This window comes from Pimephales promelas, chromosome 24 (genome assembly GCF_988280905.1).
Source record: "Pimephales promelas chromosome 24, fPimPro1.hap1.1, whole genome shotgun sequence".
Taxonomy (NCBI): domain Eukaryota; kingdom Metazoa; phylum Chordata; class Actinopteri; order Cypriniformes; family Leuciscidae; genus Pimephales; species Pimephales promelas.
Window position 1 is genome coordinate 26,181,521 of NC_142792.1, and position 26,152 is coordinate 26,207,672.

General features: G+C 38.0%; 1 protein-coding gene across 2 annotated transcripts; it reads left to right on the forward strand.

Moving 5' to 3' along the window:
• Positions 1 to 1,440: 1,440 nt before the first annotated feature.
• Positions 1,441 to 20,642, forward strand: LOC120489829 (uncharacterized). Of its 2 annotated transcripts, XM_039686978.2 has the most exons (4): positions 1,441 to 1,522; positions 3,011 to 3,499; positions 19,219 to 19,290; positions 20,027 to 20,642. In XM_039686978.2, the coding sequence occupies exons 2-4, from the start codon at positions 3,067 to 3,069 to the stop codon at positions 20,611 to 20,613; spliced, it is 1,092 nt and encodes a 363-aa protein (XP_039542912.2). In that variant the 5' UTR covers positions 1,441 to 1,522; positions 3,011 to 3,066; the 3' UTR covers positions 20,614 to 20,642. The 2 variants fall into 2 exon arrangements, with proteins under 2 accessions (XP_039542912.2, XP_039542914.2); XM_039686980.2 differs by lacking the exon at positions 19,219 to 19,290.
• The last annotated feature ends 5,510 nt before the right edge of the window (positions 20,643 to 26,152 follow it).

Sequence of the window (26,152 nt, forward strand, 5' to 3'; positions counted from 1 at the left end):
ACAACTTGTCCCTTAACATCTCCAAAACCAAGGAGATGGTTGTTGATTTTAGGAGCAAAAATATTAAGTCGTTCCAGTCCCTTGCCATCAAGGACAAAACTGTGGAGAGGGTGGAAAGTTTCAGGTTCCTGGGGACCATTGTATCCTCCAGTCTCAAATGGAACCTCAATGTCAGCCAGATTGTTAAAAAGGCTCAGCAGCGACTTTTCTTTTTGAGACAACTTAGGAAATTTAAAGTGTCCAAGGCTGGTATGCTCCACTTTTATAGGGCTGTGATAGAGAGCATTCTCACTTTCTCCATTACTGTATGGTGGGGCAGCTGCTCGGCAGAGGACAAGTCTGCATTGAATAGGGTAGTTAGCACTGCGTCAAGAATTATTGGGTTGGACCTCCCTAAGATCTGTGATATTTATAACACCTGACTACTCAATACTGGTCTGAAAATACTCAAGGACCCATTACACCCTGCTAATTACCTTTTCATCCCTTTACCATCAGGCAGAAGGTTAGAAAGCATAAGATCGAGAACCACTCGTTTTTTTAATAGCACTTACCCGCAAGCTGTGAGGGCTCTCAACTCACAAAAACAATCTACTTCTTCTCAGGGTCACTAAACGCACTAGCACTTGGTCTGATTAGTTTTATTCTATTTTTTTTTTTCTATTTATTAGCAGCAATCTAAGTAGTTGCTCTCTGTTTAGATTTTATGCTTTTATTGTGTGTTATGTTATGTTGTATTGTCTTGTGTGAGCAATTTCACCAAAATGAATTCCAGGCGATGTGGGTCGTTCTGGCAAAAATAAAGACTTGAACTTGAACTTGAAATAGATAATGTAACAAAAATATAACGCATCGCACGACCCATTTTCGATAAAGGTCACATAATGTTTCAAATTCTTTCCTCATAAAGGCTTTTGTAAAGGAACAAGAGAATGATGACATTTTCCCCCTTATTTCTTCTGTAACTGATCAACTCTTTTACTGTTGAAAGTAAAATGTACTATACACACCCAGCCTGTGTATACCATAAAATCAATACAGATTTATAATAGATTTGTATGTTTTTGTGAAGGAATAAGAGAATTATGAAGAGAATGTCCCTTTAGAAAGTTTTGACTGAGCAACTCCCCTGCTTTAGAAAAAAAATATTTCAGAAGGCACAGTTAATGTAGTGATCCTAAGAAATTTTTTTCTTTTTTTGTTTTGTTTTTATGCTAGTTTGCTTTGAAATGGTAAGGTTTTTTCATGATTTCTTCACCTAATTGTGTTATTGCTTAAACTTAAAATGTTTAATTGTGAATGTGAACTGTATTATTAACTAACCATTGTGTTATTAAATGTATTTCACCAATACTTTTAGCTCTTATTTATTTAATATATATATATTAATTTTTATTTTATTTTTTTTTTCTACGTAAATTTCAATGCACTTTTGTGAACAGGACTTTTAATGTGCTCTCCAAGTGTGACGTCATTAGGCGGCGCCGCGCTCCCGCATTTGTTGTGATTCGGCTGAAGAAAGGTTTGTGTTTAAAGTTGTTTAACACATTAGAAACTGTTTAATCGGCTGCAAAGTTTTAAAAGCGACGCATAATGAATTAGGCATTATTAAGTGTAACATTGCATTATCTAACATTTATCAATGTCCTGTGAGCAAAGTATTCATGAGTAGTGAAAGGTGCGTTTCAGTTCGGTCACTGGCAGGAGTGAATCAAATATTTAAAAACAAAATTATAGTGTTAAATTTCTATTTATATCTCTATTTATATGAACCTTTAAATACTTAAACTGCTTACAGTTTTTTTTATTTGGTACTATTTTCACAAGTAAGGTGTACATTTTCAAAACCCTTGGTGCTAATATCACAGCAGATCATCAAAAGTGCACTTTTTTCAAACGTTTCATCATGTTTTCAACTGTGTTAGTACAATTCACACAATCACAAAGTATCCTTTTCACAACACAAAGTAAGTGTTTCATCTACATTATTGTTTCATTCACAGTAACTGCCTTTCATAAAGCTCTTACTATCAAAATTTTGATTTGCATCTCTTTTTGTTCAGTTTAATACTTTTGTCTATTATTTAATCCAACAGATCTTAATGGTTAATCGATTAATCATTTGGTAAACCTATAGATTTTCATTTCAGCAATATACAGTATATGGATTTTGAGAACTACAGAAATAAAATGTGTGTTTGTATGAATATTTAAATTACATGTAACCACACATGATGAATACTCGTTATAGCTAATTGATTTCACATAGTGGTAACCACAATTGGCCACTAAATACTGTAAATGATTGTAGAGGATATCTTGATTAATCCTTCACTTGATTACATATATGATGGATATTTGGAAATTATAGATTATGTAAATGTTGGGTACTGTAAGTGTATTGCCTAATGCTACCGTAAAACTGTGTAATCTGTCTTTTATAGTACTGTAGCATATTCATTTCAGCACTTCTAAGGCCGATTTGAAACATGTATCTTGCATTGTTTGCTGTTGGATGAACTGATTGTTAAAAGTACTAAACTGAAAGAAGATCATATTGTTGTGTTTCAGTGATTAAACCAAATTTTCTCATTACATATTACAATATTCTTGTGTTTGAAATAATGAGTATGTGGACTGAAAACATGTGCAACTGACTGAAAGCGTTACATCAGGTTTTGAAAGAATGACTAGCTGCGTTACAAGTGTGATCAGTTTGGATTTTTGTACTAAGAGTTTTGAAAATGTACACCTTACTTGTGAAAATAGTACCAAAGCGAATAAAAAAACTGTAATATATTAAGTGTCTTTATAATGTGCATTATTTTATTAATTTGTAGTGCTAATTTCGAATGAAATTTCTTTTGTCTGATCAGGTGATTTAAGTACATTAACTCAGACTGACTCCCTACTAGTTCGTTGAACTACAGAACTAGAGTTGTTTGAGATGCACACACAGATTTAGTTTGGATTTATTTTTCTTTCTGTTAATTATTCTCATTTTAAACAGGACAAACACAGAAAAACTGTTAAAGCGACTGAGATCCACATGACACTATTACAAAGATGGCAATTATTAAAGAAGAGAGTGAAGACATGAAGATTGAAGAAGCATTCAATGTGAAACAAGAAGAAACTGAGACACAAACACAGATGGTGTTTATTAAAGAGGAGACCGAAGACATGAAGATTGAAGAAACATTTAGTGTGAAACAAGAAGAAACTGAGGAACAAACACAGATGGCGTTTACTAAAGAGGAGACCGAAGACATGAGGATTGAAGAAACATTTAGTGTGAAACAAGAAGAAACTGAGGAACAAACAAAGATGGCATTTGTTAAAGAGGACAGTGAAGACATGAAGATTGAAGAAACATTTAGTGTGAATCAAGAAGAAACCGAGGAACAAACACAGATGGCGTTTACTAAAGAGGAGACCAAAGACATGAGGATTGAAGAAACATTTATTGTGAAACAAGAAGAAACTGAGGAACAAACAGGTTAGTTTCATTCTCAAAGCTGAACTCAGGCATTTGATCCCTATTAAAATGTTCAGCTCTTCAGAAATAAGTGATATTGTTTAGGGGTGTGCCGATCCGATACTGTTTTTTTTCCGATACAGTATCGGTGTTGTTCCAATACTGCTTTTACTATTGTGTTGTTGTTATACCAGACAAAAGGCACAAAAATATAAAAAAGCACCATAATGTTTTCATAAATGATATTCCATAGTTTAATGTGAGGTACAGATGATATTTCAGTAATTAAATTCAAGTTCACCTTCACGCTTCTCTCTGATACGGCTGTTAGTTAATGTGTCAGGCCGGGTCAGGCTCGGACACAACGTGTACGGGCTCGGGTATGGTCGGGCTTTATTTATTTATTTTTTCTTTTGGCCCGATTTAAGCACTAATGGCCTGGCTCTTCCAAGCTTTATAATGGTTGTGAATGTCATTTTGTGTTAAGACCATAAAAGTGGATCTATCCATGAGAAGAAGGGTTCCAGACATACCTCTTTTCCACCAACAAGAACCAGGTGCTGGTTCAGAGCTAGAGCAAGTGCTGGTTTGGAGTTGGTTCGACTGACGAGCTTTCAAAGAACTGGTTTGCCTTTCCACAGGCTAGAGAGCCATCACAGAGCCAAATCTTACGTCACTGTATACATTTCATGTTTGCCCAGCAACGCTAGAGTGGCACACACAAACACACCAGGCTTGTTCGAGATAGTTCAGCACTGCAAATCTCGAACTGTGAGAGCGATTCGAAAAAACATTAGAAAAAGATTTGATTCAAAAGCAGAACTCGTTAACTCTCCAAACACTCCCGCAGCTCCGATCAGTCCACGCTGCTCCGATGCATCTCGAACAAGCCTTTCATCAACAATGGAGGTTGTTGTGTTACTATTTATGCTCATGGGTTTGCAAACCTAGATCGGTATCCAGCACGTCCGTGCAGCTCGCCGTTACTAGGGCGATAACCACAATACCGTGTAGTACTGCGCTTCTGGTAAAAAATGCGGTCCGAGTTGCAGGCGGGTTATTTGAAAACGTTGGTCGGGTGTTTTTTATACACTGACCTGCGCATCACTGGTAGTTATATATCTATAGCTAATCACCAAGACACCTGTTCTTTTCTCCACTGGTTCTCCTCACACCACAATTCAATTTGTCTCTGACCGTTCTGTCTAACATTATCCTGGCCTGTCCCTGCTGTCTTGGCAGCATAGCAGGCTCATAACTGTATGGCTGTGGTCCAATTTCCTCCGCGCATGAAATGACGATGCGATCCATTGTTTTCCTGTTGTATGAATCGACCGATCTCCCGTCCGTTATGCCCATTTTCAGGCGCGGAAGTAAAATTCTCTCACAAAAACGACTCCAGAAGCCTCTGTAGCTTTTTTATAAGTATATTTTAAAGAAAATCTAGTTCCTGGATAACACCATTTTTTTTTCTGTTACGATAGTCACTGTGTCGGATTACACGATTTTGACTCCTAAAATCTTGTCGTGTCGTGGATGAGAAATATGTCAGATCACACGTTGCTTTTTGACCAGTCATCGCGTGCCGTCTTCAACGAGGCGCGTGATGTCATCGAGAAGGCGAAACTAGTTGCGATTGACTTCCGGAAACGAACGTAAACAAACAACGGATGCCATTTTTGAAAGTTGTGTCCGGAAAAGCTTGTGCTCCTATTGGTCAACCTCATGCATGTGAGGGAACCATCGTGGATGACCGTTAAAAAAATTAAACATGCTAGTCTTTTTGTCGTGATGTGAAGCATTGTAGAAGCAGACTGATCTCATGAAGTAGCGTGTGTATGACACGCCAATTCGTATTTCCATTTCTGGCGTGCTATCAAGACGCATAATCGCCTTTCAGCGTGTTTATGAACGCCATTGACTTAACGTTATATAAATATATGACTTACCTCAACCCCATCCCTAAACTTAACCGTCACTGGGGTTAATGACATTTATGACTGGAGATTTGACTGCGTGTACGGACACGTGGAATGACGCGGATGTTAATGGCGTAGACATATACGCATACACGCGGATAGCTCAAAATGCGTAGAGATAACGCGCCACCTGACTCGAAAGTGGCGTATATGTTTACGACAAAAGTCATGATGTCATGTTGGTAGAAGCGACGTAGGTTGTCGCCCACTATGACACACTATACGAGATGATATGAGCGAATCTTGCGTCCCGACGCCCGTTGTCGTTTACGAATCCCCACGACATCCTACGTCAACTGGATCGTGCCAAAATCGGGCTAAAATCGTGTAATCTGAACCAGGCATTAGTGACAATAAAAATTACTGAGAGTAAATCCTCACAGGTGCACCCACACCATTCAACCTCATGGGCATTATACCCACTTTTGTTTGCATTATTTTCCTGTTATCTCTGTAAATCTGCTTTAAAACAATCTGTATTGTAAAAAGTCCTTTATTAATAAAGGTGACTTGGCTATAATATTAAGACAGGACCAGAGGTGTAGTGGTAAAAAAAAAGAGGTGGGTAAACTATAAATTCTGGTGTATGTGCATCTCCTGATGACATTGCTATATAGGGAGGGCTCGACATTAAGCCTTTTCATACGCTTTTCATAAATCTGCCATTCATTTGTCTGAGTAAAAAGTTGCTCATCCGGATTTTTAGGGCCCAAGCCCTGAAAGGGCGAAGGCCCTATTGTTTTCCTAACGATTATTAGGGCCCAAGCCCTGAAAGGGCGAAGGCCCTATTGTTTTCCTAAGGATTATTTATTATTATTATTTTGTAACCTTTTGGGCATTTTTGGGGCCCTTAACGTGCTCGAAAACTCTTGAAACTTTGCACACGGGTCAGAACCCGCGGCCATCAGAGCCGGGCTGAAGCTGGTACCCGGGCGTGGCAGGGCGGCTCGTCAGCGCCCCCTGGAACGGGGTCCGAACACTCGGTCCATAACTCAAACACGTTTGTATGTAATAATATGAAACTCTGTGCACATGTTGATCTCATAGTTTCATCTATACCTCGCGCTTTTACTTTTTACCCCAGCCCAACAGGAAGTCGGCTATTGAGGTTTGTTTGTAAAACGCTCGCAATGGAATGTTAAATACTCCTCCTAGAGCTTTGATCCATATTCGACAAAACTCGGTCAGCATGAAGTCAAGACATTGAGGATGAAAGTTTGCGAGGGGATTTTTGATATCTCGAACGGTTTGGCCGTGGCGAGGAAACGAAATCATGGCGAGAAACGTGAACCAGGAAGTGTGTTATAACTTCAGCATACATTAACTGATCTTGATGAAACTTCAGCAGTGTGTTCGCTGTAAGAGGACGATCACATGGATGTGACTATTGTGAGTCAAAGTTATAGCGCCACCAACTGGCAGCAGGAAGTGTGTCACTTTCAAAATGCTTTGATATCACCCTTTTATTTTTACCCGATTTGCTTCAAACGTCATCTGTATAATGTAAACATACGGCAGATGTAGACCTGTGAATGGATTCTTGATATCTTTGAAACTGTTGCCGTGGCGACGCATCAAACGTTACCATTCTTTTAGGATGCTTTTGAGACCCTTAGCATGCTTGAAATTGCATGAAACTCGACAGACACATCACATTTAATAGCCAGTAGACACGTGTAAAGTTTCAGAAACGGGCGTGGTGAGGGCTCAGTAGCGCCACCTTTTGACAAAAGTGGGGTTGTTAGTTTTATCTACAGTTACAAAAATCGGTATGTATATTGTACTCCTCGAGCCGGACAACTTTCTAATTGACACTCATTAGCTAGGACCCACAGAAAGTCAGATATGTTTGTTTGAATGTGGTCTTGCTCAATCTGTGGTCTTGCTCTCTGTCTTTGCCTGTCTGTGTATATGTGTGTGTGTTTGTAGGGGGAGGGGTCTTAACCATTTCACTCCTGTGTGTATGGCCTGCATAAAAAATAAATGCCTTAAGCCTGGTATTTTTTAAAAAAGTGTTTTATTTTTTATAAGTAAAGGCATATAACCAGTGCATTAATAGTTTTATATAATTAGTTTATTAATTAAATTAACTTGGTCCATAAACTTGATCTGAAATTTTGGTCCATAAATCAAACACACTTGCATGTAATAATATGACTTGAGTGTTAATCACATCATGTTTTCAGTTTGAATATAAAATATATAAATTATGTAAAAAAAAAAAAAATAAAGTTGATCCAGCTGGAGCGCAGGCTGAGAATAGCGCTGTCATGACTGGATCAGAGATCATCAGTCATGCCCTCTCATACCTTACGCGCACACCACGCCCACTTACATCAGATCACATCAACATGTCAGCCGGAGGGATAACGAGGGTCGTCGTCGCTTTTGGATTCAAGAATTTCTTACAACAAGATGGCAAAAGAACAGCGCTTTGCAAGACATGCAACGTTAAGATCGCGGACAGTCAGATGACAACCTCCAATTTCGTCCGTCATTTGAAGAGCCATATTCTGCCCAGTAAGTGCTTGTCAATTTGTTAATGTTATCTGGTTAGCTCGTTCGTAGTTAGCTAGCTAATGTAAGTTAAAGGAGAACTCCGGCGCAAAATTACACATTGTTACCTATAGTCAACCGTTATCTGAGATTTGTTTTCATGACTGCCGAATGTAAATAGTTTTATCTATAAAAACAGTTTAGCCCAGTGGTTCTCAAAGTGGGGTCCGTGAGCTAATGCCAGGGGGTCCGCGAAATAATTTATAACAACCTAACGTTTTTTTCCGTGCTATGAGTCATGTTTTCTTTATCATCTGAAAACATGCTGTTTATTCCTAAGTTACTTATAATGCATTTAACATCAAAGAATACAAATTAAACACTTAAGTTTTCTATAGATAGATAATCTATGTCTGTGCGTCAAGTAGACTAGGCTATTCGCTATTGATTTTGCGCGACGTGCGCCAGAAGAAGACAGAGAGACGGCATGAACCCGCATCCGGTTGTTTTCTGTATTTTTAAAAGGCAAGACATTTTGTAGTCATTTATAATGTAGCCTATACACAAATAAAAAAAATGGACACTTTACCGTTTCGGATGATGCACTCTTGTCTTATCTATGACCATAAATAAGAGTATTCCTGTTTCCACTGCTGAGGAAAAATTCCCACGTAATCGCGCGCCGGCGTCTCGCGTGCGCGCACAATAGTCAGTTCTAGCACTGCTACTGTAGATTTGACATTAGAAGTCTGATCATTATCAAAATAAAAGTGCATAATGACAGGGCCGTACCCACAATTGAGGTTGCAAGGATGCACATCGCGATGATAACTGACCTTCTCGTCTGAGGTGCTTCAGCAGACTAACAACGACATCTCAATGTCAAAATGTTTGAGTCGGAGTGAACTCAAAGTTCCCCGCACGACGTATCAGTCAACGGTCATAAAGTACGGGATAAAATGTAGGCCTACATTAACATAAACTAAACAGCTGTTTTAGATAAAAGTTTTAAAAAACGACCGAAACAATCAGTTTGCAAAGTATTAATCAAGCTCAAGTTTAACAAGGAAAACGCAGGTCAAGAGAAACATACTGTGCCCATGAGATTAATATTATGGATTCATATATTTAACATATACTATATGTTTTTTTTTAGCTAATTGCAGTAGCTCAAATTAACAACGCACGCACCTTTTAAACATAATGCCATTATCATTGTATTTATAGGCTTTATTTGTGTGCAGAATAGGCCTAATCATTGAAACATTTCTCCTTTAAGGCCATTCCTGTTTGGAATATGTGATTGTGTTTCGTGACATCTTGACAAAAAAAAAGTATGCCACTGCCCACTGACATGCTTCTAAATCTATATCCAATTGTGGGGCCTTAAAAACACATTAAAATGCACATGTAGATCAAGAACATCAAAAATTCCTAAGTGAGGGATCCTAAGTGATTCCTAGTAAGATCACTTTTGGGACCTCAGTAGGCTATTTAGAAATTCCTGCATAGTACCCTGGGTGGAGACCATTCATTTTGTGCAAGAATATTTCATTAGCCGCTCAGACATTAACTTTGTGCTTAATAACGGTTATAAATATAAGGGGGGTCCTTGGAAATCTTTTTCCCCTGAAAGGGGTCCCTGGCACCAAAATGTTTGAGAACCCCTGGTTTAGCCTATAAGTGACGTCCGACATTCTGCATATTGTGTTATTAAGCCCCACTAAAGGCATAAAAAACTGTAAAGCACAATCAAGTTTTCACACTATATTCCAAGACTTCTAAAGTCATTCAATAGCTTAATGTGTGGTAAAATTAATATTTTAGTCTCTAAGTTAAAGTTAACGGAAAGTCATCTCGCCTCAGTCATTCTCCATGCATCAGCATTCACACAGCGCGTCGCGTTCGGTTGCGACAGTAACACGACGACACTCTCTTCAAGATCAATGTTCCCAATATTATACTTTATTTGTAGATAAGGCATAAAGGTCTCTGATTTGCATAAAATGACTATCTTGCTGGAGTGGAGTTTATTGCCCTTTAGAATACACTAAGCATTAGTGCTGCACGATTAATTATATCGCAGTCGTAATAGCAATCTCAAACCTATGCAATTATATAACGCAAAATGCCGCGATTTTATATGAAATAAACAAAGTAGGGCTATTAGCGCAGCATCTCTTCTTTTTTGTCATCCTTTGACTAGTGTTACAAGATCCCCCTCTTATTGGTTCAAATGCCTTTTCGCATTTTGCACGACAAGAAGTGAAAAGCTGCCTGTGAGTGCCCTAGATTAGATGATACGCATAATGCGCATGCACTGACCGTGTGCCAGCCCAGAATAAACAGTTCTCTTTCGAGCTTGAACGAACAATAGCACACACAATTATGCCAAAATGTGGTTTTGTCTAGTATCTTCATAACATAAGAAAAGTCTATGGATGAAAAGAGTTGTGCTATGAGGCGCGTGTGAGATCCGCGTCTCGGCAACGGGTGCTCTTAAAGAGCCAGCAGCGAATAAAGCGTTCTTTCAGTAAAGTTAAAAGAACAAAGGGAAATTAGAAAATTACTCACTGATCTTGAGTAAAGAACTTTTGTAGCTTTAATAAGGATTATTATATATATATAATTTATGATTCAGGCAGCGCAGACTGTTTGATAACTTTATTCAATTTCTGTACCTGTTAAGACAGGAAGGGCACAGGTAAATATGTTTTTTATTATGGGTTTATGTGGGGATTGTTTGAAGTTCACTTAATTTTAAAGCTGTTATATATTTTTTTAAGCCTAATAATTTTTTAAAAAGTTGATGGCTTTCAATTGATGGAATCACTGTAATGTTGGTTTGGTTGATGGTTTATTGATCATTATAGGTGTTATCAATCATTTATTGTTGTTGTTGTTTTTAGTTTGAGTTGAGAAATAAACATTAATCTGTGCATTTTACTTTAGAACCAAGCAAGTTGGACTCATGAAACCATTTTATTATATCGGAGTCGCAAATCGCAATTGCAATATTGGCTCAATAATGGCAATATGACATTTTCCCAAATCGTGCAGCCCTACTAAGCATAGATTATAGATACCATCCCTTCGCTATGTTCTTTTCAATGTGAAGCGTTGCGTGCTGTGACTTGGTGTTGCTTCAAGTGCATCATTCTGCACACGGGATGCGCATGATTGCTTATAATACTTTGGGGAGACAAGGGGGCGTGGCCTAAGGGAATATCACTCGTGATGTTAAGTGATGTTACCCCGCCATCGCTGATACAACCTTTAGCAGTCATGTTTTTGCTTATTGAGAGAGAGAGAAAGTGTGTGTGTGTGTGTGTGTGTGTGTGAGCAGTGGCGGTTCTAGGCGGGGGCCTGGGGGGGCCAGTGCCCCTGCGACAACAAGCTTGGACCCCCTTGTGGCCCCCCTAAATGTGGAGTCAGTGTGAAATATTTTTTTTATAGTGTGTCACGCATTGAGCATGACAGTCACTCGTTTCAGTCTTTTGTCTCACACTCCCGTCACACATTGTATTTCTCATGCGGAAAAACTATTAATAATATATTTAATATACGCAATTTCTCTGGCCGCGCCGCTCTCACGTGAGAATCAAGCGCGTCTCGCCTGGAGTTCAGCAGTCGACCCTGCTACGCATCAGCCAATCAAAAAAAGAGAAGAGCTACTTAATAGCCAATCAGAAAAGGGCACTATTGTATCTGGGTAAAATTTAACGCAACAACCAATGAAAAAAAGCATATCCTGGAATTGTTCATATGATTCTGTTACAACATCTTCCGAAAGTTTCTTCACCCGTCCCACAGATGAAACTAATCACTGGAGCTCCGAACATCACTTGGAGCACGGAGTAAGTCATGATCTCCTGTTTTAATGTTACAACAAATTCACAACTTGTTTGACAAAAACTATGACAACTTGACTGATGTAAGATGAATCTTTCCCGCAGCGTAAGCTAGCTTACGCAATGCTCGTTCCCTCATCTAGAGAGAACCGAGGTTACGTTAGGTAATCGATTCGTTTCCCATTTAATTAGTATCAGTCTGTAACTTAGACAACAGTTTTACAGCCTGTTCACTGACAACACCTGCTCAGAACAAGTAGTCTAGGCCTAGTCATCTTATTACACGAATCACGATGACTGACATATTGTCACATTATAAACATCTCTCTCTCCAAATAGGCTTAATAATTTTATTAGCACTAGATAAATTAAAGTGTAATGCATAGTCGATTTTAAAACATCTCTCTCTCCAAATAGGCTTAATAATTGTATTAGCACTAGATAAATTAAAGTGTATTGCATAGTCGATTTTATAGGTCACTTTTAAAATCATGTCATATTTTATAATTATATCCTGGCCAAGGATGCATTAATTATTGCTTCTGTCTTTCAAAGATGTCAGGAAAAAAACAATTATAAAAAAGCTCATTCACCCTGAGAGGAAAGCCCCCTAAAAAGGCCAGTTTAGAGGATAATTTGCTGATCTTTTTGCAAAAAAAAAAAAAAAAAAACACAAAAATCGTAGATTAATTTGTAAAAATGATATATATATATACATACTGTATATTCAATGTAAAAAAATAAAATGGAAATTCAAATACAGACTGATATATGTAATGCAAATGTAAAAATATAATGGAAATGCAAATTGTTGGATAATTATAAACATGGTATTTTGCTTATTTATGCCTTCAGTGCAGTGCAGAAAATGATAAGGTCTAAATGTAACTGGCCCCTCTAACAGTACAACTGGCCCCAGCTTGGCCCCCCCAGTTGAAATGGTCTAGAACCGCCACTGTGTGTGAGAGAGAGAGAGAGAGAGAGAGAGAGAGAGAGAGAGAGAGAGAGAGAGAGAGAGAGAGAGAGAGAGAGAGAGAGAGAGAGGAGAAATGTAACAAAGTTTAATATTGTTTGTAAACTGTGTTTGAGAGAGAGGAAGGTGTTCAGAGAGTCTGTAGGATGTTAAGCTGTTATTTGTTTTATGGACTCAATGTTGAAAATTTAAAACATTTCAAACACACTGTTGGCAGAAGTGAAAAATAAATAATTTTATGAAGTTACAATTTTGTTTGATTCCATGGTGTATTTTACTGAACATGAGTATTTACAATGCAAATTATTGTAATTTACTGGCAAATACTTATCTTGTCTTTTCATTTTATTAAGATCAGATTCTGCATGTAAAATTAAAATAATAAGGTGACTTGACTTGCACTTGACTTAACCTACTACAAGACTTGACTTGACTTGACATAGCCTGTGACTTGACTTGACTTGACTTGCCCCCCCCAAAAAAAATACTTGGGACTTACTTGAGACTTGACGGTTAAGACTTCAGACTTACTTGAGACTTGCGTGACCTGCGCCCATCTCTGCTCTAAGTTTTAAGACAGTTCAAATGGAAGTTGGGAATTATGTGTTGTTTGAATAAATCTCCTAGGAGAAATACATCAAATTACAACGCATGTGTTTACCAATCACCACCATACTCGGTGTGCATGAAGTCAAGACATTGAGGATGCTCAATTCCGGACGGATGTTTGATTTCTCGAACGGTTTGGCCGTGGCGAGGAAATGAATTTTATGACTGAAAAAGGACACATAAAATGTGTTATAACTTTGCTCGTTTTACCTACAGTTACAAAACTTGCCACGTATATTGTTCTTGTCAAGCCGATCAACTTTCTATTTAACAGTAAGAAGCTCAGACCAAAAGAAAGTCAGATATTGTAGTTTTGGATGTGTATCTTGTCTCTATCAGTGTCTGTGTGTGGGGGGGGGGGGGTTGCTGGTGTCTTTGTGTGTGTGTGTGTGTGTGTGTGTGCGTGTGCGTGTGTGGGGAGGGGAGGGCTGTTGTCTGTGTTTATATGTGTGTGTGTGTGTGTGTGGTTGGCTGTGATTTTTCCTGCAAGTCCTTGTCTCTAAGTCCTTGTCTGTTAGCACAACAATTTTGTATTTTTTAAATGACAAAATATGCATATAACCCCCATCTTTTAAATGTATAGTTTTCTTTAAATAAAAGTAAGATTGTATTTGTAATTGAAGCTGAAAGAGTTTAAAATTCATGTCCTATATTTCAATGTATTTGTTTTCCTAAAAATTTTAAAACACTAACCTCATTCTCAGTCAAAGCGGGAGCTACATTTTTGCACGTCATGCAGAATAACCCTAAAGGCACCAAGGTGGCGGTGCCACCGGCTTTATATATATATATAGCTGCGAGCAGCGATGAAGGGCCAAAGCTGGCGGTACCGCCACCCCAGTGCCGTTTGAAGCAACTCGGGGTTTGACAAAAGTGGGGTTTAGGTAACTAAAGGCACCGGGGTTGCGTTGCCACCGGCTTGGGCCCGCAATCGCTGCTCGCAGCTATATTTATTATTATTATTATTTATACGACTATTCGGGCACTTTTGGGGCCCTTAACATGCTCAAAAACTCTTGAAACTTTGCACACGGGTCAGAACCCGCGGCCATCAGGGCCGGGCTGAAGATGGTACCCGGGCGTGGCAGGGGGGCTAGACAGCGCCCCCTGGAACGGGGTCCGAACACTTTGTCCATAAATCAAACACGCTTGCATGTAATAATATGAAACTCGGTACACATGTTGATCTCATCGTTTCATCTATACCTCGTGCTTTTACTTTTTACCCCAGCCCAACAGGAAGTCGGCTATTTAGGGTTGTTCGTAAAACACTCGCAATGGAATTTTTAATACTCCTCCTAGAGCTTTGATCCAAATTCGACGAAACTCGGTCAGCGTGAAGTCAAGACATTGAGGATGAAAGTTTGCGAGGGGATTTTTGATATCTCGAACGGTTTGGCCGTGGCGAGGAAACAAAATCATGGCGAGAAACGTGAAACAGGAAGTGTATCATAACTTCAGCACACATCAACCGATCTTGATGAAACTTCAGCAGTGTGTTCGCTGTAAGAGGACGATCACATGGATGTGACTATTGTGAGTCAAAGTTATAGCGCCACCAACTGGCAGCAGGAAGTGTGTCACTTTCAAAATGCTTTGATATCACCCTTTTATTTTTACCCGATTTGCTTCAAACTTCATATGTATAATGTAAACATACGGCAGATGTAGACCTGTGAATGGATTCTTGATATCTTTGAAACTGTTGCCGTGGCGACCCATCAAACTTTACCCTTCTTTTAGGATGCTTTTAGGATGCTTTTGAGACCCTTAGCATGCTTCAAAATGCATGAAACTCGACAGACACATCACATTTATTAGCCAGTAGTCATGTGCAAAGTTTCAGAAACGGGCGTGGTGAGGGCTCAGTAGCGCCACCTTTTGACAAAAGTGGGGTTGTTAGTTTTAACTAGAGTTACAAAAATTGGTATGTATATTGTACTCCTCGAGCCGGACAACTTTCTAATTTACACTTATTAGCTAGGACCCACAGAAACTCAGATATTTTTGTTTGAATATGGTCACTCTGAGCCTACATGTCTCTGTGTCTTTGGCTGTCTTTGGCTGTCTTTGGCTGTCTGTGTGTGTGTGTGTGTGCCTGTGTGTGTGTGTGCAGGGGGAGGGGGCTTAACCATTTCACTGCTGTGTGTATGACCTGCATAAAGAAAATACATTTCTCAAGCCTGGTATTTTTTAAATAAGTTTTTATTTTTGTTTTTTATAAGTAAAGACATATAACTAGTTTAATTGTAGTGCATTGACAATAGTTTTATATAATTAGTTTATTAATCAGATTAACTTGGTCAATAAACTTGGTCTGAAAATTTGGTCCATAAATCAAACACACTTGCATGTAATAATATGAAACTTGGTACACATATAGATCTCATCGTTTCATATATAGCCTACTTCACACTCTTACTTTTTACCCCAGCCCAACAGGAAGACGGCTATTTAGGGTTGTGTTTAAAACACATGCAATGGAATTTAAAGTATTGCTCCTAGAGCACTGAACCAAATTCGACAAAACTCGATCAGCGTGAAGTCAAGACATTAAGGATGAAAAGGTGCCAAGGGATTTTTTATATCTCGAACGGTTTGGCCGTGGCGAGGAAACAAAATTATGGCGAAAAACATGAAACAGGATGTGTGTTATAACTTCAGCATACATTAACTGATCTTGATGAAACTTCAGCAGTGTTTTCGCTGTAAGAGACCGATCACATGGATGTGACTATTGTGAGTCAAAATTATAGCGCCACCAACTGGCAGCAGGAAGTGTGTCACTTTCAAAATGCTTTGAAACCACTCTCTTATTTTTAACCGATTTGCTTCAAACTTCATCTGTATAATGTAAATACACGGCAGATGTAGACCTGTGAATGAATTTTTGATATCTTTGATACTGTTGCCGTGGCAACGAATCAAACTTTAACATTCTTTTTTGATGCTTTTGGGACTCTTAGCATGCTTGAAATTGCTTGAAACTCAACAGATACATCACATTTATTAGCCAGTAGACATGTGCAACTATGGCAAAAGATTAAAGTAATGTCAAAAAAGTAAACACTAAAAGCCTCATATCTTCTAAAAATGTAATTATACATCATTTGTTTCTAAATTAAATTATACAAATATTATAACTTCCCCAATTTTTCCTTTTTTCATTTAAGAATTATGTTTACGTTCAAAAACAGCCAGAATTGTTGTAAAATTCATAAAAAAATAATAATCTGAGTCATACGTAGTGCTATACTGCCCTCTTGTGTTCAATATCAGGTAGGCCTATTGTGTATATTCCCACCGGTTAATCAACGTGTGACTCCGCTGGGACTTGGGAGCTTTTAAATCGCTTACTTAAAACCGAAAGTCGAAATACGGATGTCCGCACAAGACATTAATGGTGTGGAGTAGAGCGAGCATTTTAAATAAATTCCTATTAAGTAGGATTGAACTAAACAGAAAGAATGTTCACTCTGTTCTGCTGGTTCCTCGCTGGTGGATCATATGATTACTTTGTCATAATCTATGACAAAAATGCTATTATAAACCATATTAATAATAGATAATACACATTGCTCTTATTTTTGAAAAATACATTCATGAAAAACAAGATAACAAAAATCATAAAAAAATATAGCCATGGCTGCTATAAATGTTTGAAATGCATAGGACAGATGTTTAATGACGCAGCAACATATAATTGAAAGGCAATTAATAATCTGTCATTACGTCACTGCATTATGATATTACGGCTCCAATACGGTGCAGCACAAAGCACTTATGTGCATCCCGAGCGGAGAATGATGTGCTTGAAGCCACATGAAGTTACAGCGCAGTGAGTCCGTATTGAAAAGTTCAAAGCACAAAGGAAATACATATTTATGAACAGTGTATTATACATTATCTATCTATGCAATAGTTTATTGAGCCTTTTCTTTTAAAGGTTTTAAATTTCAGTTACTGTGTGCGTGAAGAACAATTATAGTGCTCTGACTCTAGTGTTGTGATCTAACCGACAGCGTCCGACACCCGGTAGAAAGTAACACGGTTAAGTTACAGTCCAGCAAGAAAAAGTTTCTTCATTCGAAAATATAGACCTTTAGACCTTTATCTTAAAGATCCAGTATAATAGGATTAACATTCAATCATCTTGAAGATCGTTTCATCATTGACTGTAACCGAATGTGACGTGCTGTTTGAATGCTGAATGGAGAATGACTGACAGGCGCAGAGAGGGAAAAGTTTGTGTTCTTGAATTTAATGACTTAAATATTAATTTCTATATCACATAATAGCTTCAGAACACTAATAATACAGTACACAAAAACTTTATGGTACTTTAGAAAGTTTTTGTGCCTTTGTGCCTAACATAGAATAGTATATATGCACAATATAGAATTTGAATCAGCCTCGTCAAAGATGGCAGTGTCAGAGCCGATACCGATCCTGAGTATCTAATCGGCGCACTTCTTTTCAACAGTCAAATTGAAATTGAAATTGAAATTGCTTGAAACTCAACAGATACATCACATTTATTAGCCAGTAGACATGTGCAAAGTTTCAGAAACGGGCATAGTGCAAGGACTAAATAGCGCCACCTTTTGACAAAAGTGGGGTTGTTAGTTTTATCTACAGTTACAAAAATCGCTATATACATTGTACTCCTCAAGCCGGACAACTTTCTAATACATAGTCATTAGCTCGGACCAAGAGGAAGTCAGATATTTTGGTTTGAATATGGTGAGCCTCTCTCTGAGCCTACGTCCCTGTATGGCAAGCCCTTTTAACATTTAAAAGCTAAGTTTGCCTGTCCGGAATTAACATTGTAGATATCAACAACGTCTTTCTGTCTATTCGTAATTACATTTTGGATAGTTTGTATTATCATTTAAGATATCTGTGACATAATTGTGACTAGTCGAAATGACAGAGTATGGCAAGCCGTTTTAACATTTAATCATAAAAGGGCCAAAGCCTTCGGCACCGCCACCCGGGTGCATTTAGGTAACTAAAGGAACCGGGGTTGCGGTGCCACCGGCTTGGGCCCGCCATCGCTGCTCGCAGCTATATTTTATTTTTATTTTGTGTGTGTTAATTTATTCTGAAACAATATTCTCATCAGTGTTCAATCAGCTTTGATATTTAAATTACAATATTGTAATGTCTGCACCTTTAAAGGGCAACCCCTCCCCCAATATTATTAAATGTATGCTTCATCTTTCATTTTAAATTCCTAAATTTGATCAATAAATTTAATTATTTCGAATAATAAGACACTATAGGGCTGTTACCCTAGGGGCTGATCAAATTAAATTATTTACACTGAAAAATTACAATTGCATAAAATAATGTTATGAAATTGATTTAAATTTACATATAAGAAACATTGGAAAGAATGATACTACTTTTAAACATTTAACACTAAACCACCAGTAGGTGGCAGCAGGCGACCGTCTTAATGAGTCATCGATTAATACATTCAAATGATTCGTTCAAACGGCTGATTCATTCAAGAATGAGACACATGTTTATGAATGGGCCATTGAATCTTTGACTCAATCGATTCGTTCAAAATGCTGAATCATTCAGTAATGAAAACAGGTTGAGTGTTCCTGTGACATACGCCGTGGTTCTGCTGCGATTTTTGTTTGGAACTATTTTCGCTGCAGAAACAGAATAAAAACAGCTTGTTTTAGGAAATCAATGTCACATTTTCAATCGTGATGGTGTTCAGGAAAAATAATTGAAGTTGCTTTACATATGTTAAAAATATAGGCAGTATGTTGTTAACTGAGTGTGTGTGTGACTGTGTTGTGCTCATTTGTGTAGATTTCTGCTCAATAAGCTGCGCGAGCGTCAACAGTGCAACCTCACCGTCAGTAATAGTCAACAACACTAACAGTAGGTGCCCTTCAAGTCCCCCAAATTTGCTTCAAAGATTTTCAATTGAAGGAAATCATAAAATGCATTTTAATGCTGACAATTAATAACCAGTTGCCTTTGCATTATAATGCAACACAATTGCTTTAAAAAAAAAAATTTAAAGTTAATTGTTTGCATAAGTAGTAGACAACAAGCATGTTTGCATGTCCTCACTAACCATCATTACATTTTAATAGAATATCAAACAAATGAAGTACAATTAATACCAAAATGTTGTTGCTAATATAATCATATGTTGGTCTAGTGTATTTTCGTTGACTGTTGTGAAATGGAAAATCAATAATCACTAATCGAGAATCGTAATAATTGAAAATCGACTGTAATCGAATCAGGATTTCAATAATCGTGATGGAATCGTGAAATCAGACAGATTAACCACCCCTAGCGTCCAGCCAGTAGAAAGTCATCAACATCCTTAATGAACATCTCACCAATTGCTGCAGTGTAAATGCAGGGATCAGTTGTAATTTGTACAAACCCCATCTTTTTCATCTTGGATGATGTTCCAACATCTTGGTGATTGTTTCAGTCCATAGATGCTGTGATTTAGTTTGCACTCTAGATGTGCACACCTAGACCCCTGGTGTATAGGTTCTAACATACATGTTATTAGTTTTAATGTTTTTGTGTGTCTAAATGTTTATGCATTGTGGCATTAAACTGGGATTAATTGTTTTGTCTTTTTTCGCCTCAGACCCGATGCCGTTGAAAGAGGAGTGTCAAGATTTGAATGAAAGGGAAAAGAAAGATCAGGACAAGACACATCATGATTTCAGAACTGAAGAAAACTCTTTGATTTGCTCACAGACTCAAACAACTTCCTCACAAAAAACAGCTCGAAAGACAGGGAGAATAGGTCATTTCATCTGCCATCTGTGTGGACTGAGTTTCATAAAGCTGGGATGTTTTGAAGTCCACATGAGAGTTCACACTGAAAGGAAGCCTTTCCAATGCCAGGAGTGTGGAGTCAATTTCATTCAACAACAAAACCTGAAAGTCCACATGAGAATTCACACTGGAGAGAAGCCTTTCACCTGCTCTCAGTGTGGAAAGGGTTTCAGTCAAAAAGGAAACCTTAAACGCCACATGATGGTTCACACTGGAGAGACCCCTTTCAGCTGCCAACAGTGTGGGACACGTTTTACTAATAAAGACAATCTTTTAAAACACATGATAATTCACCAAAGAAAGGACTCTTTAACATGCCAATGGTGTGGAAATACTTTTAAACAATATGGAAACCTTAAAGTCCACTTGAAAATTCATTCTGGCGAAAAGTAGAATAAAGTCAAATAAACATTTTTACGTTAGTGTTTGTGCAAATGCAAGTATGACACTTTACGTACTCATACGCTCATGAGGTCGCGTTATACACATTTTTGTGTATATGACACATGTTTATATGTGATGAATAGTTAAAGGAGAACTCCGGCGAACAATGAACCTTTGGTCTAATAAAATATTGGTACCCAGTCGATCGTTCTCTGAGATTTGTTTTCATGATAATCGAATGTAAAGAGTTTTATCTCTAAAAACTGTTTAGCGTATAACACTAGTAATGGGGGCATTGAGTAAATTAAAAGAAATCGCTAGTTTATACCACTAACAAGGCTCAAAATAGCCCCACACTAACACAGTAATATAATGAGGCTCCATACGTGCAAAACGAAGCATTGAGAACTTTGTAAGTGTACAGACCGTTTAATAAGTAGATACTTTATGAAGACAGTTCACTTCGCGTATACAGACAGGAGCCATCTTAAAAAATAGTCTCAATAAGTCAAACCACGAACGTCGTGCTGAGTGATCTGAACTGTATGAAGTTCAGCGAACTTCTGAACTGTATGAACGGCGTTCGGGGATCGACTTATCGAGACTATTTTTTAAGATGGCTCCTGTCTGTATACGCGAAGTGAACTGTCTTCATAAAGTATCTTCTATAAAGTACCGTATAAATTACTTTATACCATGAAGTACGGTATAAAGTATCTATGTTTTATTAGACCAAAGGTTTATTGTTCGCCGGAGTTCTCCTTTAAGACTTGAGATTAGGGGATACAAAAAAACTTTGTCTAATGATTTATTCATGCGTTTACTGCAGTGTAAATGCTGACTGGTGAAGGTACAGACAGTTGTCTTCTCTAACAGACAATGGGTCTCATTCATGAAACACGAGCAGAACGAGTTTTTGTGTAAATCGTGTGTAAAGTGGTTCTGGCGTAAATTTTCGGACTCATTAAAATGTTGTTTTTTCCAAATGTTCAACATGACATCATGACTTTTGCGTAAACCAGGGGTGCCCAACCCTGCTCCTGCCGATCGACTGTCCTGCACAGTTCATCTCCAACCCTAATCAAACACACCTGCCTTTAATTTTCACGTGAACCTGAAGACCTTAATTGGTTGCTTCAGGTGTGTTTGATTAGGGTTGTAGATAAACTGTGTAGGACAGTCGATCGGCAGGAGCAGGGTTGGGCACCCCTGGCGTAAACATACATGCCACTTTCGAGTCAAGTGGCGTGTTATCTTTACGCATTTTGAGCTATCCGCGTGTATGTCTACGCCATTAACGTCTGAGTGATTCTGCGTGTCTGTTCACGCCGTCAAATGTCCGTGCGAAACGAAGCAAAATGTAGATCTACATCTGGGGCGCGATCTTTTTTTTTTCCTAGGATGGTGAGGGAACAGTCATAAATGCCATTAACCCCAGTGACGGTTAGGTTTAGGGACGGGGTTGAGGTAAGTCATATATTTATATATACAGTAATAACGTTAAGTCAACGGCGTTCATAAACACGCTGAAAAGCGATTATCCATCTTGATAGCACGCCAAAAATGGAAATACGAATTGGCGTGTCACACGCGCTACTTCATGAGATCAGTCTGAAATGTTAGTTGGTACGAAAGAAATGCTCCCAGCGTGGTAAATAGTGCGCTTAACATCCGAACGTTTTGCTCATTAATAAGGCTGCATTTTAATCACCTTAATCGGGTACATATTCACACAGAAATTTGAAAAAATATTATGTTTAGTAAGTAATTACATACATTTTTTCTTTTTACTTGTATAATGGGAGCCAGTAATATCATCTGTGATGGTGGAGCTCCTCCAGTTTGAATAAGATTTTTCCCAAGAGAACTAATTCGTTTTTTGCTGTCAAGCTTAATGTCAAACCATTTTCTTTTAATTTCTGGGACTGTTCGATTAACAGATGAAACTCCATTAAGTGCATCTGTGCATCTGTTATATGCTGCCAAGCTTCCTTTTTTTAGGACTTGATACGCCACTATGTTCGCTTGAAAATAAAATGTGGCGTTTTGAATGAACTTCTGATAATAAAACTTCAATTTTTGCATCTGAGAAATTTTTCTTTTTCATTCGCGTTCAAATCATAATATGATGCCCATATATACCCAGATAGCAAACTGACATTGAATCAACGTGGAAATATGACATCGAAACAACGTTGATCTGACATTGTTTTGCTCATCGAATTAACGTTGAACCAACGTCAGACGCGTCATTCTTTCAAAACTAACGGAAAATCAACTTGAAATCAACGCGTTGTTTCAACGTTATGAAAGCAAGCCAATTTTCGATTTTCATTTAGCTTTGAAGAATGCCGCGTCTGACGTTGGTTCAATGTTAATTCGATGAGCAAAATCAACGTTGTTTCAATGTCATGAGAGACGTCGTTTCCACGTTGATTCAATGTCACTTTGCTGTCTGGGTAGTTGTCAGTCGTATTTAATAGGCGGGATTTATGGTAATTGAGAATGAACGTGCTCGCGCGTCCCATTTATGACTCATTGGAATTCATTAAGACACACATATCTCACTATCACATCTGATGTTTACAAAGTATTTCTGAATCAGGAGAAGAGTTTTCGGGAAGGCCTCTTTACGCGCAAATCACTCACATATTTACTCGTATATTTACGAATGTTTCATGAATGAGACCCATTGACTCTTTATCTGATGTGAGCTTCAGTGGAAGGTATACTAGAAAATATTGGCATCAAGGCATCTTATTAATCAGCAGTGGCCTGGAGCACCTCAAACAGTCATCTTGCAGAAATCATAAATATAGCTTTTTTTGAACCTGGCTTCTCCCACAGCTATAGTAATAACATCATAACTAAACATGGTAAGTTTATATACCTCTCAAATGATTTGGTTGAATAGTTGTGTTAATGTAATAATTATTTGATGTAGCCTACTAAAACTTTAAGAATTATTCATAGTACTAAACTAAATTTTTATAATTGTTTGCGTGCTTGAGTGACACTATTACGTTGTGTGCAGTGAGATGTTAACTTTTTAGCTGGTGTGAGAAAATGGCACTATCAAAGAGTCTAAAGAGGAAAGTTGACTGGAAATATGCCCACATATAATACATATCCGGGCCTCATCTGGGTACATGTTGCTCAGTTCTGGCAGCGTTGTTTAGTTGTAAACTTGTATATAGGATAAGGATGGAAAGAAACGTATAAAGATACTGAGACAATTTGCACTGTACACAGCCTTAAAAGGCAGCAATCACATAGACCAGAAAATAAATTCTCAGTCACCTGCAACATCTGAAATGTCAAGTCAAAGCGGCTTCACAGTTATAGTACAAATTACCATAACAGAGTGTTTAGGCTGTACAACAGGATTGGGAAAAAGTTATTGTCCAGCTAAAGTTAGTCAATCAATACTTTTTTTGGACTAATGTAGTTTGCACATGCACACAGATCATCTGTTATCATCATCTGTTATCTTTGTGGGCACTCTCAATAGATGTCTGCAAGAAGGTCTCTGAGCTAGTGGTGGAAATAGGTACTGCAGTCCAAATTCCTTAGACTTGGCTCTTTACACAGGTTGCCAGTTTAAGGACACGCAACAGGAACTGATGTTATTAAAGGAGAACTCCGGCACAAAATGAACCTTTGGTCTAATTACACATTGTTACCTAGTCGTTGAACCAACGTTAGACGCGCCATTCTTCAAAACTAACGGAAAATCAACTTGAAATCAATGTTGTTTTAACGTTAGGAAAGCAAACCAATTACCAATTTTCATTTAGCTTTGAAGAATGCCACGTCTGACGTTGGTTCAACGTTAATTCGATGAGCAAAACAATGCCAGATCAACGTTGTTTCGATGTCATGAGAGACGTCGTTTCCACATTGATTCAATGTCAGTTTGCTGTCTGGGATGTTATAATGTCCGTTTTCACAGCATAAATTCATATGTTTGCAGTTTCGTCCTATGGACTTTTATTGTAATTTTGGATATGTTCCGTGTGCCTGACAACTGTGAGGGGGGTGAATTTTTTCTAACTCGTTAATTTAGATCATATTTAGATATATAAACGTATGACAAATAAGGGCGGTTAACTTTGATTGACAGCTGATAACGGGTTGTGCCGAGTGGAATTTGACGTCTCGGCCATGATCTGACACAACACATCATACCACCTCTCCTTTCTGAACATTTGTATTTTGTATTTCCCAAGATTTAAAAAAATGGCGCCGCCCATACCCCCCATAAACAGCCTCAAACCCGTTCTTCAGAGAGTCTATGGGTGACCATATTTTTAACAGTCTATGTTTAACACCCAAGAATCATTCGTGTTGATGGTGGCTTTTTCAAAATCTCCTTGACTTGTCATTTCTCCCTCAATTTCTTCGAATGAGGAGGAAGCAGAGGAGACAGCAACTTCATGCACAATCTCGTCAGCTGACGGTTTGTCCATATATAAGATAGGTTGTGGATGCCTTCAGGAATTTCAAGAAGGGATGAGACTTGTGAAGTCTTGCCTTAAGTGAATGTGCCTTATAAGCTGCAATGTTCACTCCCTCTATTTCTTCCACAGTTTTTTTGAAAGGCAAATTCAGCTTTGACAGTCGAAGCACTTTACGTTGTTTTAACAGCCTCTCCTCAATGACTGTTTTGCAGAAGTGCTTATATCCATTTTCATAGATTTTCGTTTCTTTTCTCTCATTTTATTGTGTGGTCTGTGCCGGGTATAATCTCGAAAGCAGGTGAAGTGATACCGTGCTTCACTATCCACCAAGCCCTATCTTGGATATGGAGAAGGAGAGACTCAAAAAAATCTATTTTTTTAATTAATGAAATCACATATAATCAGTGTTAGGCAAGTTACTTTTAAAATGTAATATATTAAATATTACTAGTTATTACTGTCACTGTGGAATACTTGATTCTGATTGGTCAATCGCGCCATCCAGGGGTTATTCCCCGATAACAACCACTAGAAACACAGATAACACAGGCTCATCTGGGTTACTGAAGTCGGCGCTTTACGCTTGCTAGGAGGAAAACTTAATTCAATATTTTGTGTACATTTATTTCATTATGTCATCCGGTTATCACAGAATATTGTGATTATTGTTTTCTACACTGTTGGATTATAAATAAAAAAACAGGTATGAATTTAAAACGGCTTAAATCAATATCTCTTACCCCCATAATTATTTATATGGGGAAATACTGTGTAATAAAATATTTCAACTAAATTCAATATTTCGTGCCTAATTATTAACTCATGTGGCAGTGTAATAAGAGTGATAATGTACATCCAGCTGGTTGTACATGCTATTTTACCCACAGAATTTTATAATTGTAGTAAACCTCTTGATTTCTTTTAAAGAGGTTTAACCAGATTTATGATTTTTTTTAAAAGGTAAAAAATATAACCATTATGTGTATACACAAGTGTACTCCAACACAGCACTGCACTCTAGTGGATATCCCCATCTTAGGGTTAGGCCAGACAAAGGGTTGCAACACAAAGCGTCCCCATCTTCCACT

What these genes read in the sequence shown, in the direction of transcription:
- LOC120489829 (XM_039686978.2), top strand. Translation starts at nt 3,067, where the DNA reads ATGGCAATTATTAAAGAAGAGAGTGAAGACATGAAGATTGAAGAAGCA. An exon ending in AGAAACTGAGGAACAAACAG is followed by an intron (nt 3,500 to 19,218) that starts GTTAGTTTCATT and finishes TCATTTGTGTAG; the next exon opens with ATTTCTGCTCAATAAGCTGC. An exon ending in AATAGTCAACAACACTAACA is followed by an intron (nt 19,291 to 20,026) that starts GTAGGTGCCCTT and finishes TTTTCGCCTCAG; the next exon opens with ACCCGATGCCGTTGAAAGAG.